This window comes from Schistocerca piceifrons, chromosome 4, assembly GCF_021461385.2.
Source record: "Schistocerca piceifrons isolate TAMUIC-IGC-003096 chromosome 4, iqSchPice1.1, whole genome shotgun sequence".
NCBI lineage: Eukaryota > Metazoa > Arthropoda > Insecta > Orthoptera > Acrididae > Schistocerca > Schistocerca piceifrons.
Genome location: NC_060141.1, coordinates 472,221,121 through 472,238,598, shown reverse-complemented (window position 1 = coordinate 472,238,598; position 17,478 = coordinate 472,221,121). Strand labels below are relative to the sequence as shown.

The 17,478-nt window shown below is 42.7% G+C and overlaps 1 protein-coding gene across 1 annotated transcript in view; it reads left to right on the top strand.

Moving 5' to 3' along the window:
• Nucleotides 1-17,478, top strand: part of LOC124796252 (methyl farnesoate epoxidase-like) — a 312,563-nt gene that overhangs the window by 93,414 nt on the left and 201,671 nt on the right. Inside the window, exons 2-3 of the mRNA XM_047260354.1 lie at nt 1,584-1,838; nt 12,277-12,495. Coding sequence (XP_047116310.1) covers nt 1,584-1,838; nt 12,277-12,495 — 474 coding nt within the window. The remainder of the gene's footprint in view (nt 1-1,583; nt 1,839-12,276; nt 12,496-17,478) is intronic.

The following is a 17,478-nucleotide window of genomic DNA, read 5'->3' as shown; positions in this document are numbered from 1 at the left end:
CCCCTCCATTGAAAACACGACCACACCATAACTCCACCACCTCGGAATTTTACTGCTGGCACTACACCCGCTGGTAGATGACCTTCACCGGTCATTCGCCATACCCACACCCTGCCATCGGATCGCCACATTGTGTACCGCGATTGGTCACTACACATAACGTTTTTCCACTGTTGAATCGTCCAATGTTTACGCTCCTTGCATCAAGCGAGGCGTCGTTTGGAACTTACCGGCGTGATGTGTAGCTTATGAGCAGCCGCTCGACCATGAAATCCAAGTTTTCTCACCTCCTACTTAACTGTCACAGTACTTGCAGTGGATCCTGATGCGGTTTGGAATTCCTGTGTGACGGTCTGGATAGATGTCTGCCTATTACACATTACAACCCTCTTCAACTGTCTGTCTCGCGTACAGACATATGACACAAGTGACACCCAATCACCTCACCACGTTCCGCGGAGCGCCCCATTCTGCTCTCTAACGATGTCTAATGACGACTGAGGCCGGCAGCTGGTGGCCGAGCGGTTCTGGCGCTACAGTCTGGAACCGCGCGACCGCTACGGTCGCAGGTTCGAATCCTGCCTCGGGCATAGATGTGCGTGTTGTCCTTAGGTTAGTTAGGTTTACGCATTTCTAAGTTCTAGGGGACTTATGACCTCAGCAGTTGAGTCCCATAGTGCTCAGAGCCATTTGAACCATTTTTTTTTTTTTTTTTACTACTGAGGTCGCTGATATGGAGTACCTGACAGTAAGTGGCAGCACAATGCACATAATATGAAAAACGTATGGTTTTGGCGGTGTCCGGTTACATTTGGTCACATAGTGTATATCGAAGCATTTGAGCTATGGTGCTGCAGACGGCTGTTAAAGTAGACCGATAAACAGTAGCGGCCGGTAATCATGTGCTAATGCGCTACAGTAGACCGCAAATATCGCACTTAAATTATGCCATTTCTCTTCCAAAGCTAGCCGGATAGCGCATAAACAAAACGTATGCCATATCTCTTTGAATGCGAGCGGGAAATCTCATTAAAAGTATACCATTTTCCTTTGAATGCGCAGTGGTATGCAAATAAAACGGACGTAAACATGTTTTATAGCGGTCTCTCCACGGTAACTGTAAACCAGTGCCTCCCCGCGCACGAGTATCTGCTGCTCCTTGCCTGACAAATTTCATCGCCTCCGCGCGGTGATCATCAGTCGCGTTTCGCATCAGTGACAACAGAAACTCTCACAACCTGAAGACGTCGAACAGTTGTATCGCTGGAGCATTGTGAGATTTGCACAATACTGTCAGGCGGCAAACCCGACAAATGTCTCTGCATTAATTATTTTATATACAGGTAATACTTGCCATAGTATCATACATTTGTGCCCCAGTCAAACAGTTGAATGGTTGCAGCAGACTCATTCATGAATACGTACTTGATTGCAGTATTTTAATATTGCGCCTAGAATGTGCATGAACTCACCCTGCTTTCAAGGAATTAAATGTATAACGTAGAAGACAAGTTAGTTGGAAAATATCGCTAAAGCACTAATAATGAACGACTCTAAAGACGACTTATTGTTTACTTCCGCAGGTCCGGCTTGGCTTCCCTTGGTGGGCAACTACCGGGACATCTGCCGGCTGAGCAAGAAGCTGGGATCGCAGCACGAGGCGTTCACGTACTTAGCCCAGAAGTACGGATCACCCGTGATTGGTTTACATCTGGGCGGCGAGCTGACCGTCATCGTCTCCACCAGGACCCTCATACGCGAGGTGCTCACGCGACCCGAATTTGAAGGACGGCCTCAGAACTTCTTCGCGCAGCTCCGCAGCCTGGGCCTGCGGAAAGGTAAGTGGCACTGCTGTTAACGTAATATAGCACGTCTGCAGGAAGTTGTATAAGAATCGATCAGTTTCATGTTCGGCTTCACTACAACTACGACTACACACCGCCCAAATGGCAAACTGTAAGACATAAATAAAATGCGTGGAATTTCATCCGAGTGATTGGAGAGGGGGGGGGGGGGGGTATAAAAGTTAAACACAAAATAAAGTGACTCCGTGGGTAAGTGCCTTACGGAAAATACAACGATCTTGGGTCCTACGCCTACACATATTCCACAAACCACGGTAGGGCCCTTATGCGAAATGTACGTTTGCCGCAGTAGAATAGTCCTGCAGTCAGTCGCAAATGCCGGTTGTCTAAATTTTCTCAACAGTGTTTCACGAAAAGAATGCCGTCTTCCCCACGAGGATTCCCTTTTGAGTTCAAGGAACACTTCAGTAATGCTCATATGCTGATCGAACTTACCGGTAACAAATCTATCCGCACCCGTCTGCTACGATAACTTCCATTAATCCGACCTGGTGGGCTCCGAAACATTCGGACGGTACTCAAGAATGTGTCGCACTAGTGTTCGATAAGCGTTCTCCTTTTCTAGATGCGCTACACTTTCCTAGAACTCTCCCAATAAACCGCTTTAGGCTGTTTGCCTTCCCTACAACCGATTTTACTCGCTAGTTCTATTTCATATCGCTCTGTAGCGTCACACCTACACACGTGATCACGTGACTGTGCTAATCTGCACACTAATAATAACGTATTCGAATATAACAGGATTGTTTTTCCAACTCATCTGCATTTACTTACATTTTTATACACTCGAATCTCCTCACCTTCTACAGACACTGAACGACGATACTTTCCCGTACACCACAGCGTCATCAGACAACAGCCGTAAACTGCTGCTCACATTGTCCGTCAGATAATTTTTTCTGCATACAGAAAATAATAGCGCTTGCTGGGACAGCCCTGGTGGTACCCTTACTGTGATGAACACTCGCCGTTGAGGGCTGGGTTCTATTGCTCAAGTCTTCGAGCCACTCACGTATGTGAGAACCTATTCCGTGTGCTTGACCTTCGTTAACATTCTACAGTAGGTCGCTGTGTCAAACGCTTTCCTGAAATCTAGTAATATGGAAGCTGCCTATTGCCATTCACCAACAGCTCGTAGGGCACCGTGCACGAGCGATGCTTTATCAATCCGTGCTGATTTTTGGACAGAAGCTTTTCTCTGTCAAGGAAATTTACTATATTCGAACGCAGACTATGCTCAAGAATCCTGCAAGCAAACTGATGTTAAGGATATTTGCCTGTAATATTGCGTGTCCGTTGTCCTGTCCTCCTTAAATACTGAAATCGTCTGTGATTTCTTCCGTCGTTTGCGGCTTTACGCTCGATAAGAGATTCACGATAAATGCAAGCTAGTTCTCTGTAAAATCGAACTGGGGTTTTAAAATGTAGGGCTGCCTACACTTGATTGTTCCGTCCACTGACGGAACGTTAGTCCACGACTAAGGTTCGCCTCACTAAGACACTGACCTAGTTCGAGGTGACGCGTGCACATTGGCTCGCAAAAAATTATTCTCCAACCACTATTGTGGCTCATTCAAGGAAGAGTGTTCATTTGTTTCCAGCAGCACATTTTTAAGCATAGGTGCAATTCGTGCTCGTGTAGCATGTGGAATGCTCTGAGTTTCTCGGAGGCGTTGATTCACTCTTGCAAACATTCAACTCGCATGGTACCTACGTGCAGGGTATGCTTCTTGGTACGATCATGGAGCCCTCCCGTGAACTGCCGTTAGCCATGCCATGTATGAAATGCATATCCGCACAATCCTCGTTTCTGTAATGTTCCATGTTACCATCAACATTTCTAGGACACAACTGATGCTCCGTAGACAACTGACTTGAGTGGCACTCTTACTATGCTCTGTACAGTCGCATTCATTCTGTTTACAACTCGTCTCGAAAATGTGAACAAAGACCACGCCACGGACTGTCATGTGGTGTTTACACAGAATCACATCGGTAGTGGCTGGTAACCACAAAATCGCAATTATTTCGCAAGCAGTTCGTTTGCGAACCTGTGTTTACTTGGAGTGTAGTGTACTTTCAACTATATGCTTTTATGCCATTAATTATGATATGGCTTGTTGTTGTTGTTGTTGTAGTCTTCTGTCCAGAGGGCGGTTTGATGCAGCTCTCCATGCTACTCTATCCTGTGCAAGCCTCTACATCTCCGAATACCAACAACCTACATCCTTCTGTATCTGCTTACTGTGTTCATCTGTTGGTCTCCCTCTACGATTTTTACCCTCCACGCTTCCCTCCAGCACTAAATTGGTGATCCCTTGATGCCTCATAATGTGTCCTACCAACCGATCCCTTCTTCTAGTCAAGTTGTGCCACAAATTCCTCTTCTCCCCAATTCTATACAGTACCTCCTCATTAATTACGTGATTTGCCCATCTAATCTTCAGCATTATTCTGCACCACCACATTTCGAAAGCTTCTGTTCTCTTCTTGTCTAAGCTATTTATCGTGCACGTTTCACTTCCATACATGGCTACACTTCATACAAATACTTTCAAAAAAGACTTCCTGCCACTTAAATCTATACTCGATGTTAACAAATTTCTCTTTGTCAGAAACGTTTTTCTTGCCATACACAGTCTACAATTTATATCCTCTCCACTCCGATCATCATCAGTTATTTTGCTCCCCAAACAACAAAACTCATTTACTACTTTAAGAGTCTCATTCCCTAATGTAATTCTCTCAGCATCGCCCGATTTAATTCGACTACATTCCATTATCATTATTTCACTTTCGTTGATATTCATCTTACGTCCTCCATTCAAGACACTGTCCATTCCGTTCAGATGTTCTTCCAAGTCCTTTGCTGTTTCTGACGGAATTACAATGTCATCAGCAAACCTCTGAGTTTTTATTTCTTCACCAAGGATCTTAAATCCTACTCCAATTTTTTTTTCTTTCCTTTCTGCTTGCTCAACATACAGATTGAATAACGTCGGGGATAGCCTACAACCCTTTCTCACTCCCTTTCCCACCACTGCTTCCCTTTCATACCCAGAGATTCTTATATGTACCATCTGGTTTCTGTACACATTGTAAATAGCCTTTCGCTCCTTGTATTTTACCCCTGACACCTTCAGGATTTGAAGAAGAGTGTTCCAGTCAACAATTTTAAAAGCTTTCTCTAAGTCTACAAATGCTAAAAACGTATATTTGCCTTTCCTTAATCTATCTTCCAAGATCAATCGTAGGGTCAGTATCGCCTCGTGTGTCCCAATATTTCTGCGGAATCCAAACTGATCTTCCCCGAGGTCGGATCCTACTAGTTTTTCCATTCGTCTGTAAAGAATTCGCGTTAGTATTTTGCAGCCGTGATTTATTAAATCGATAGATCGGTAATTTTCACATCTGTCAACACCTGTTTTCTTTGGGATTGGAATTACTATAATCTTCTTGAAGTCTGAGGGTATTTCGCCTGTCTCATACATCTTGCTCACTAGATGGTAGAGTTTTGTTAGGCCTGGCTTCCCAAGGCTGTCAGTAGTTCTAATGGAATGTTATCTACTTCCGGGGCCTTGTTTCGACCTAGGTCTTTCAGTGCTCTGTCAAATTATTCACGCAGTGTCATATCTCCCAGTTCATCTTCATGTAAGTCCTCTTCCATTTCCATAATAATGCCTTCAAGTACATCGCCCTTGTATAGACCCTCTATATACTTCTTTGACCTTTCTGCTTTCCCTTCTTTGCTTAGGACTTGTTCCATCTGAGCTCTTAATATTCATACAGGTGGTTTTCTTCTCTCCAAAGATCTTTTTAATTTTCCTGTAGGCAGTATCTACCTTACTCTTAGTGATACATGCCTCTACACTCTTACATTTGTCCTCGAGGTATCCCCGCTTAGCCATGTTGCACTTCCTGTAGATCTCATTATTGAGACGTTTGTACTCCTTTCGCCTGTTTTATTTACTGCAGTTTTATGTTTTTTTTTTCCTTTCATCAGATTCAATATCTCTTCTGTTACCCAAGGATTTCTACTACCCCTCGTCTTTTTACCTACTTGATCCTCTGCTACCTTCACTGTTTCATCTCTCAAAGCTACCCAGTCTTCTACTGCATTTCTTTCCCCTGTTCTTGCCAATCGTTCCCTAACGCTCTCTCTGAAACATTCTACAACCTCTGGTTCTTCCAGATTATCCAGACCCCATCTCCTTAAATTCCTACCCTTTTGCAGTTTCTTTTTCTTTAATCTACAGTCCATAACCAATAAACTGTGATCGGAGTCCACATCTGCCTTTGGAAATGTCTAACAATTTAATACGTGGTTACTAAATCTCTGTCTTACCATTATATAATCAACTTGAAACCTTCCAGTGTTTCCAGGCCTCCTCCACGTATACAACCATATATCATGATTCTGAAGCCAAGTGTTAGCTATGATTAGTTATGCTCTGTGGAAAATTCTACCAGGCGGCTTCCTCGTTCATTCCTTACCCCCAGTCCATATTCACCTACTAGTTTTCCTTCTCTTCCTTTTCCTACTATCAAATTCCAAACCCCATGACTACCAAACTTTCGTCTCCCTTGACTATCTGAAGAATTTCCTTTATCTCATCATACATTTCTGCGGATCTAGTTGGCATATAAACTTACTATTGTGGTAGGCGTTGGCTTCGTGCCAATCTTGACTACAATCATACGTCCACTTCGCTGTTCGTTGTAGGTTATCCAAGTTCTTATTTTTTTTATTCATTAATAAACCTATTCCTGAATTACCCTTATTTGATATTGTTTTTACGACCCTGTATTCGCCTGACCAGAAGTCTCGTTCCTCCTGCCACCGAACTTCGCTAATTCCCACTATATCTAACTTTAACCTATCCATTTCCCTTTTTAAATTTTCTATCCTACCTGACCAATTAAGCGATCTGACATTCCACGCTCCGATCCGTAGAACACCAGTTTTTTTTCTCCTGATAGCGACGTCCTCGGCAGTCCCGAATGGGGAATTATTTTAGCTCTGAATATTTTACCCAAGAGGACGTCATCAATTAATCATATAATAAAGCCGCATGCGCTCGGGAGAAATATGCGGCTGTAGTTTCCCCTTGCTTTCAGCCGTTCGCAGCACCAGTACAGCAAGGCCGTTATGGTTACTGTTACAAGGCCGGATCAGTCAATCATCTAGACTGTTGCCGCTGCAACTACTGAAAAGGCTTCTGCCCTTCTTCAGGAACCACGTGTTTGTCTGGCCTTTCAACAGATACCCCTCGTTGTGGCTACACCTACGGTAATGAGGCACGAAAACCTCCCCACCAGCGACAAGGTCCACGGTCCATGGACGCCTTAGATACCATAACAATACGACAACGTAGTCACATATCGGGAAAGATTTAATGAAGAGAATGTTGTTGCTTTTAATTTTCTGTGTCGCTGGACATTAAACATATATTTACACGTGACGTTACTTTTGAGTGAACGAAATATGCACTTCCAGTGCTATATTTTGCTCTCATGCCATCATACCAACAGTTAGCTATTTACAGCAAGGTGACTCGGTTTATAAGAGCGTGGATTCGCCTTCTGGAAGAATGGGGCTCAACATCGCTTCCGGATATCCTGATTTACGTTTTCTATATGGTTTTCCTAAATCGCGTAAGGCTGAAAGCGAGACTGTTGCTTCCTATGAGGACTATGAGATCAGTTTCTACGGAAAATTTACAAAATATCGAAACTATGACATACAAAAATCGATAACATAAGGAGAGGAAGTTCTGACCAAATACACAACACTATGCAACAGAAATACTGTTTAATAAATACACAAAGACGCTTCCTCAAAGAAATTAGTATAACAAACATCCTCGATAACCCAAAAATACCTGCTTCTCAACTCTTCTCTCTCTCTCTCTCTCTCTCTCTCTCTCTCTCTCTCCCTCTCTCTTTCTCTCTGTCTCATGCACACACACACACACACACACACACACACACACACACACACACACGCACGCACGCACACACACACACACACACACACACACACACACACACACACACACACACGCACACGCACGCACGCACACACACACACACACACACACACACACACACACACACGCACACACACACACACACACATTAAATCAAACAGGATGACGCACATTTACCTCAAAATTAGCGCCACACTGGACAAAAATAATTGGATATACTAGCGAGCGGTGACAATAACGTAGTGTTTCCCGATGGGTATAGCGACATTAGTCTTCTCCCAAATCTCGTGTGTTACAAGTTTAGAATGAAGTGTGAAAGGTACGAAAACAGTGTATGTAATTAAAATCTAAAAGAAAGCACACCAGTGTTGTACAACAGGCCCGGAAATTAAGTACAGGACACACACCACTATTATTCTCTAAAAAAAAGTATTTGAAAATCGATAACTCTTTAAGCAAATTCTTCCGACTACCATGCCTATGACATGCTTTCAAGTCATAAAACAACATAAAAGCAAAGCGACATTACAAATGCACTTTAAGAACTAAGGTAGTTTCAGGTGAGTAATCAAAATAAAATTAAAAATGCACATTATCTCTTGTGAAGCTATCTTACAACTGTCTCATGAAGCGGTATTGAGAATATCACTAATGGCGACAGTCTGTATGTTTATGCAGCAACTGCAAATGTCAGCCAGACATGTATGCATGCCGCGCGGGATTAGTCGAGGGGTCTATGGTGCTGCAGTCATGGACTGTGCGGCTGGTCCCGGCGGAAATTCGAGTCCTCCCTCGGGCATGGGTGTGTGTGTTTGTCCTTAGGATAATCTAAGTTAAGTAGTGTGTAAGCTTAGGGACTGATGACCTTAGCAGTTAAGTCCCATGACATTTCACACACATTTTAACATTTTTTTAACATGTATGCATGTCTGAAGAAACAGACACTGTCATTCACAATTTGCAATTATGAAAGTCGTTAAATGGATTCATACATTGTGAATACATATTAGCGTCAGCTACTTGTGACACCAAACCTCCATATGTCACGCAGTCACAATCCAAATGCTCACACTTTCGTGAAACTAAGAACAGGAAGAGATCTGTTATTATTCTGTATTTGTATCGTCATTTCAGACCCACGAGACCTGATTATATAATTAATGGTGACAGTGTCTGTGTTGATAAAGTAACTGCATTTATTATAATACAATGTCTTTCAGACTTGCATTCATGTCCTTTGTATAGGTTGTATGTTTTCTGTTGGCCATTCTATATGGACGCACATCACGCAACACATGTGTAGTATTGGTTTTTAGATTTTACTATGACCCTATATATACTCTCAGGTGACAGGAAATCTCCTAATGCCGTGTCGGACCTCCTTTTGCTTGGCATAGTGTAGCAACCATGACATGGCACGGACTCAACAAGTCGTTGGATGTCTCCTGCATAAATATTGAGCAGTGCCGTCTCTATATCTGTCTATAATGTCCAACTGGAATCATGTAAGGTGATCTGGGTGGCCAAATCATTCTCTCGTATTGTCCAGACTGGTCTTCAAACCAATCGTGAACAATTGTTGCCCGATGACATGGCGCGTTGTCATTCATAAAAATTCGATCGTTGTTTGGGAGCATGAAGTCAATGGATGGTTGCTAATGGCCTACAAGTAGCCAAATATAACCACGACCCACCCCCTTCCATGTAAACACACCACACAATAGCGTAGAGGTATCAACAGTTTGCACAATGCCTTGCTGACAACTTGGGTCCATGGCTTTGTGGGATCTGCGCCGTACTCGAACCCTACCATCAGCTCTTACCATTTGAAATCGGGACACATCTGACCAGGTCACGGTTTTTCAGTGTCTAAGGCCCAGTGGTCACGAGCCCAGAGAGGCTTGCACGTGATGTCTTGCTGTTAGCAAAGGCTCTCGCATCAGTCGTCTGCTACCATAGCCCATTAATTTCTGCGGTTATTTCACGCAGTGCTGCTTGTCAATTATCACTGACAACTCTATCCAAATGCCACTGCTCTCAGTTGTTACGTAAAGGTCATTTGCCAGTGCATTGTTCATGGTGAAAGGTAATGACAGAAATTTTGTATTTTTGGCACACTCTTGACACTGTGGATACCAGAATATGGAATTCCCTAATCATTTCCAAAATGGAATGTCCCATGAACCTGGCTCCAACTACCATTCTGCATTCAATGTCTGTTAATTCGTTTCGTGCAGCAGTAACCACCTTGGAAAGCTTTTCACATAAATCACCTAAGTGTAAATAATAGTTCTGCCAATGTATGTTCTTTTACACCTTGTGTACACGATACCACAGCCATCTGTATATGTGCATATTGCTATACTATGAAGTTTGTCACCTCAGTGTAATTTCTGTTACACCCCAGAATAGAAATGGGGAAGGAATGAAATTTTTCTTAAGATCACACTAGCACAGCCACAGGTTATGCCAGACAGAGGTGTTGGCATTGCTGTGCAGCAGAAAGGAACAATAAGCACTGTAAGTCGATCATGTACATAACCACACACTGCTACATTGGTACCAACCACCAAGCACAAGTTACACATTCAGCAAAATGTGCGATGAGACAAATGGACAGAGACATCAATATTTGTTAGCCCTTGTGATGTGAAGAAACAAGCGTTACCTCTGATGCAATAACGCATTTCAGAGACCTAACACTGCAGTTAAGCACGGGCAACAACTTTTACTGCGGAACAAGGATGCTGACTTCTGGTAAAGAAATGGGCCACATTCAGTCATAATGAAAAGAGATTCACATCTTACCTCAAGCCATAAATACCTCAGTTCCCCAGATGTGTATGCAGTTGGTCATTAGGGGTGATGGCGTTCATACCAATAGCATTCAATTCAGTGACGTTATGGTTTGGTGACATTTATGTTTTACATATTTCAGCAATTCTCATAAACATGCTGCTTACAATTTCTGAGAAGGCAACATTCAGGTAACCATGACCTCTCATTCATCGGCCTTACCATTGATAGCCATCTATCACTTTGATGATATGGTGGCTGAGGGTCTTCCAACACCAGTACATCTCATGGTGCTTATCACATTAACATATCGTCACTGCAGGGTCAAAGAGCCATCCAGTGCCTCAGTTTCTAGTCATCATGGTAGGCACCTTGCAGGTGCTACAGCCTACATGGCCAATGGGGCCAGGATTGTCCAACTACATGAATTCCAGCAGCATGGTACATCTCAATAGGTCAACACAGATCATTGTCATCTTCCAGAGTGGGATTGAGGGTGCCCTAAACAGTGTAGGAACACTCTCACACTATATCTCCACCTGCAGAAAGGCAGGCAGCAGCTCACAAGACATCAGCTGAACTGCTGGAGAAGAGGCACTGGTGACAGAAGCCAGGCCAACAACAGGAGTCACTGGAATTCCAGAACGTCCCTGGTATGAAATGTCAGCTGCTGGTGATGAGGAGAAACTCAATAGTAAATCTGAACCAATACATGTTAACATGCTAATCATGTTTTATTAGCGCCACAAGATATTCTACAGGCCCATATCCTGACAATATTGAGGTGTCTCCACCTGGCACCGCTACGGTTCATAGATTCTATGATAGAGTTACATCGTTGAGGGCTGTATCAATGCATCCCAGGAAAGTACTATTTTTTATCAGGTGAAAGCGGCTACCTTTAGTTTACAACTGTGATTTGAGATGTTTTAAGAAGAGTTTTATGTTTGAAAAATCTTGTCTGTTACGGGGTTTTTACTTTTGATGGTGTCTAATGGCACAGAAGCTTATGTGTTATACTACAGGACGATATAAATATTTTATATAACAGCAAGTACATGTTGTGTTACCATTTATTGATTGGTTTCCTTGTTTTATAGCATTTGTAAAGGTAGTACATTGTCTCAAAACATATTCTGCTAAAAATTTCACACAGAAGACAACTGGTAGCTTAACATTCTCAGCATCAAAAATTCACGTGCTAAAATTATTAGGCCTAACATTACCATGAGCTACGGTTGTTGAATAATAAATTAACAAAAATAAAGCGACTTCTACAGAATATTGTCCATAGGCGTCCGAATATGCTTGGATAAGTAGAAAAAGAAATACGTTGTGTTTTTCAAAACACAAAGTTTAAAAAACCAAATTTAATTGATGAAAAAGAATTCAACTGAAGCTTCCAACCCAAAATAGATGATTAGCAACGATGCCTACTTTGAAAATGACAAGCCGAAACGCTTTTACCAATCACAACTTGTGCTTTGTCTCCAATGACCTCAATGTCGACGAGAAGTTATGCCCTGATATTTCTTTTTTTCTTTGTACTTGTGACTTGATACTGAATATCTTATTGGGTAGAGCGTGAAACATTGAGCTGATTGGCAGGTGTGTTGGCTGTGCAGGAGTAACGTTGGTGGACGGCAAGCTGTGGCAGGAGCAGCGCGCCTTCGTGATGCGCCACTTGCGCTCTCTGGGCTTCAGCGGGGCTGCTATGCAGGCGTTGGTGGGTGAGGAGGTGCGCGCCCTGCTGGAAGAACTGAGTGACAGCCGTGAGAGACCGACGCAGCTCAAGAAGCTGCTGCCGCCCTCCGTGCTCAACGTCATTTTCCACTTCTGCGCTGGTGAGTGTGCCCAACCTTCCATCGACTGCTGACCAGTGTATAATTTGTGGTTCTTCCTCTTCTTCTTACTTAATTAATCCAGTCACATAAAATACGGAGCTGCAGTTGCATGTTGCCGTGGCATCCAAATTGTAAGACAAGCTCAGCTTGCCAATGCGTTCTCAAGCTGTGAATTACTGCTCCCAGGACCATCGCGGCCTTTCAGTAGGGGTGTCGAAGTGGTTTTATAAAAACAATACTTTCGTTCATTTGCTTCATGAGTAAAGGAACAAGTGTGCGCTAGTATTGATATCTAGCAGGCTGGCAATGAAGTGCTTTTACTATGGCAGTTAAATCCTACTATGTAGCTCATTTGTTTTTATTTAGCAAGGAAATTTTGAAGGCAACTTTGGTCGAATACATTCGTTTTAAATTGTTGTTTGCATTTGTGATTTGTTTTTCTCTGTCAGCATGGACAAATCATCAAATGCAACTACAAAACCTGATATCTCAAATGTATCAAGTGATTGTAAAGAGACGAACAGACGGAAATGTAGGAAATGGGACGACAGATTCTTGAATTCCGGTTTTAAATGCTGGAAATGAAGACCGACCTCAGGGTTCATTTTTAAGCATGTTTCCCAATAAAATGAAACAACGATTGCATTCAAATCACGGTAGTGTGGTCAACAATCCATGAGAATACTCTTTCACAAATTAAAAAAAAAAAACTTACACTAAAGATGTTACGATTCATCTAAGAAAATTTGCCTACTTTGTGGCAAAGAGAAAGAAAGACCTTATTCTACTAGATGCTCTGCACATGGTACCTATTATAAGTTACATAGGCATAGGTGCCAAGCCACTGGTAAGGGTACCTTTGTCAGACCATAGTACTAGCCATCGAATGCTGAATAAAGCTGACGACTGTAATGTTCAACTGCCTGAAAAACTCACAGGTAGTTGTGTTTCTCTGTTCTCTTTGGTAAAGCTACAAACAACCACAATGATGTACATCTAACTTATTACGTGTGGTTTAAAAATGACAAAAAGTTTCACGAAGATCATCAATGTGGCAGGAAAATAACTTTTCAAGCAAAAGCAGTCTTTTATGTCTGAAAGAACAGACACCAAGCAGATTCCGCAGCTGTGATATGTATTATGTAAATTGAAGGTAGAGGGGGAGAGGAAGAAAAGGAAAGGGATGGAACTGAAGGTATCAGCTGCATCGGTACTTTCTGTGTAGTGAGCGGCGACGAATGAAGCTGTGTAACGAACCGAGACTCGAACCCGGGATTTCCTGCCAATTAGACAGTTGCATTAGCCGCTATGCCACCTAGACACACACAATGTTAATGGTAAAGTGCGCGGGCTATCTCGGTACGCGCCTCAGCTGACTCACCCTCCCACCTGGCGCCACCACTTTCCCATGGTCCCTGTCCATGTCCTCCATGCTCACTAATTTTGGATTCTCATTGGAGATCGAATATAAATGTGCACCCGCACTGGTGGTAGTACATTCATAGCCCGCTGAGGTGTAGCAATTATATGAATGTGTAGTGTCTGTTCTTTCGGACATATCACTTTGCATTGATAACAGGATAACTCAAAATATTTTATTTTGTTATTCCTTTCGCACACAACACTCTTCCCTAAAAATATCTACACTTAGCCACTCTTGTTTAACAGTTATCTTTGTTTAACATTCACACTGAAGCAACCATTGCTACATTACGTTTCCTCATTAATTAATCAGGTAATCACTGATCATGAAGGCCTTTCCATTTTCGTTCTACTATCAATATGCTTCTCCACGACAGTCACTGATTCTCAGACATGGTCTGTATCAAACATAAATCTCTTGATTAATCCCAAGCAGCTTTCTGCTAAATAACTAAAATATTTTCCGATATACAAACCGAAGTAACACTTTTTACTATTAATTTCACTTTCTATCAAGTTCTACGCGTTATTCATATGGGCATAGCAGCGCATGACCACTCCATAAGGAAGCTCAACATTAACTCTCCTTCTAATGCAAAGACCTTGCATTACCACTAGCGCTGGGGCGTTGTTGTCATTATACAGCAAGAAACTGGTTTTCAGAGAAACAGGTGCGAGCAGTTAAGGAAGGAGTGCAGTATCAGTGCGCTGTGACATCAAAGCTGTCAGTGTTCATTTATATTCCCCATACAAATTTTTTTTCAAAAATGCGAGAAAGCTGGTTTTTTTGATAACCAATAGAGAATAAAATAGAAATCCCACAAGCAAACAAATAATCGATGAACAACCCAACAATGTCTCCTTTCTGAGTTATCACATTCCAATCCAGCAGAAACATCATGTACATTCGCACTCTCTCGTCCCTTCGCTGAAAATTATGAACTTTACATTTTGTTTATGTATCTAATTAGATGGTAATCAACATACAAAGAAATCAACTTTGTCTTATTGCGAGAATGGTTAGAAGAAAATATAAAAATTCCTTTCCGGCATGTATCTCATACTAATCATACTGTTGTTAATGATTAGTAATGTAAATCTATGTAAATTACGTGCAATGATTTTACGCAAAAGAAGTTCCATTAGCAAATCGTTAAGTTACTGAAAATACTTCTTACCACAGTATAACATACTTCAATACTACATTTCCATAACATCAGAAATTGTGACATCAATGATATTTTGTATTCCACTACTGATCAGACTAATCAAACGAATATTATTGCTTCTCAGCATTTTATAAGGAATCAAGAATAATAATTACCGCGTATTGCTACGTATATAGTAAGAGAGGCAAAAGTGGAAAATATTTATATCTCAAGAGCAAACAACATGCTGTCACCATATATACTAGAAATAATTGTTTAAGTATATTTGTTATCTTAACACACAGAAATAAAGGTTTATTTTTGTGTAAGTAATGAAACACAGGCAGAAAATGTGGTATCTGCGGTTGAAAAAATAATAAATATAATTAATACAAATTTTAGGACATTTTTGTGGAACAATACACTCACAAAATAAACGTATATGGCGTATTAGTTAACCACGCAACAGTTTTAGCAATACAAATACTCAATGACAGATGGACAAATTAGCTGATTCATAACGCCAGACGGCAGACACTAGATGGGTACGTTGAAAGTCGATTGTAGCCACAGATGATAGAAGTAAATAGGCTGCACAAGATGTGTCAAGCTTCGCCCTCCATCTGTGTACCCACCACCACTGAGGTACTGATCGTCCAACGCAAAACTTTGTTTTCACATAAAAATATAAATACACTATTTTCGGATTCGCTCTTGTTCTCAACTGTGATGTCTTTCTCATTCGATTTTGAGGAAACTATTTGGTAAAAAATACACTAGCGGCCATTAAAATTGCTACACCACGAAGATGACGTGCTACAGACGCGAAATTTAACCGACAGGAAGAAGATGCTGTGATATGCAAATGATTAGCTTTTCAGAGCTTTCACACAAGGTTGGCGCCAGTAGCGACACCCACAACGTGCTGAGATGAAGAAAGTATCCAACCGATTTCTGATACACAAACAGCAGTTGAACGGCGTTGCTTGGTGAGATGTTGTTGTGATGCCTCGTCTAAGGAGGAAAAAGGTCGGATTAGAGCCTATCGCGATTACGGTTTATCGTATCGCGACATTGTGTCTCGCTTTGGTCGAGATCCAATGACTGTTAGCAGAATATGGAATCGGTGGGTTCAGGAGGGTAATACGGAACGCCGTGCTGGATCCCAACGGCCTCGCATCATTAGCAGTCGACATGACAGGCATCTTATCCGCATGGCTGTAACGGATCGTGCAGCCACGTCTCGATCCCTGAGTCAACAGATGGGGACGTTTGCAAGACAACAACCATCTGTACGAACAGTTCGACGACGTTTGCAGTAGCATGCACTTTCAGCTCGGAGACCATGGCTGCTGTTACCCTTGACGCTGCATCACAGACAGGAGTGCCTGCGATTGTGTACTCAACAATGAACCTGGATGCACGAATGACAAAACGTCATTTTTTCCGATGAATCCAGGTTCTGTTTACAACATCATGATGTTCGCATCCGTGTTTAGTGACATCGCGGTGAACTCACATTGGAAGCGTGTATTCGTCATCGCCATACTGGCGTATCACCTGCCGTGATGGTATGGGGTGCTATTGGTTACATGTCTCGGCCACCTCTTGTTCGCATTGACGGCACATTGAACAGTGGCCGTTACATTTCAGATGTGTTACGACCCGTGGCTCTACCCTTCATTCGATCCCTGCGAAACCCTACATTTCAGCAGTATAATGCACGACCGCATGTTGCAGTCCCTGTGCAGGGCTTCTGGATACAGAAAATGTTCCACTGCTGCCCTGGCCAGCACATTCTCCAGATCTCTCACGAATTGAAAACGTCTGGTCAATGGTGGCCGAGCAACTGGCTCGTCACAATACGCCAGTCACTACTCTTGATGGACTGTGGTATCGTGTTGAAGCTGCATGAGCAACTGTACCAGCCGGCCGGAGTGGCTGTGCGGTTCTAGGCGCTACAGTCTGGAACCGAGCGACCGCTGCGGTCGCAGGTTCGAATCCTGCCTCGGGCATGGATGTGTGTGATGTCCTTAGGTTAGTTAGGTTTAATTAGTTCTAAGTTCTAGGCGGCTGATGACCTCAGAAGTTAAGTCGCATAAGCCATTTGAACCATTTTTTGTATCATATCTGAATGTCACCAACCTGCATGCAGCCCTTCTGCACACACGTCGTAATGGAGACAGCACTGCGGAAGCACAGATGTGCTGGCCCTGCTCTCCACCCTCGCCTAGTTACAGCGGAACTGGCCAGGTGGGAGTGGGAACTGCGCTGCATTGTAGCCCCTGCACTGTCTTCCGGCAGCTCCTCAGACGTATAAAAAACAAGAGCCTCAGTGTCCATATGCCCAACAACAGATCAAAATATGTGCTGGATGTAATACTGCGACTTTTGTAAATGTTGCAATTACGCA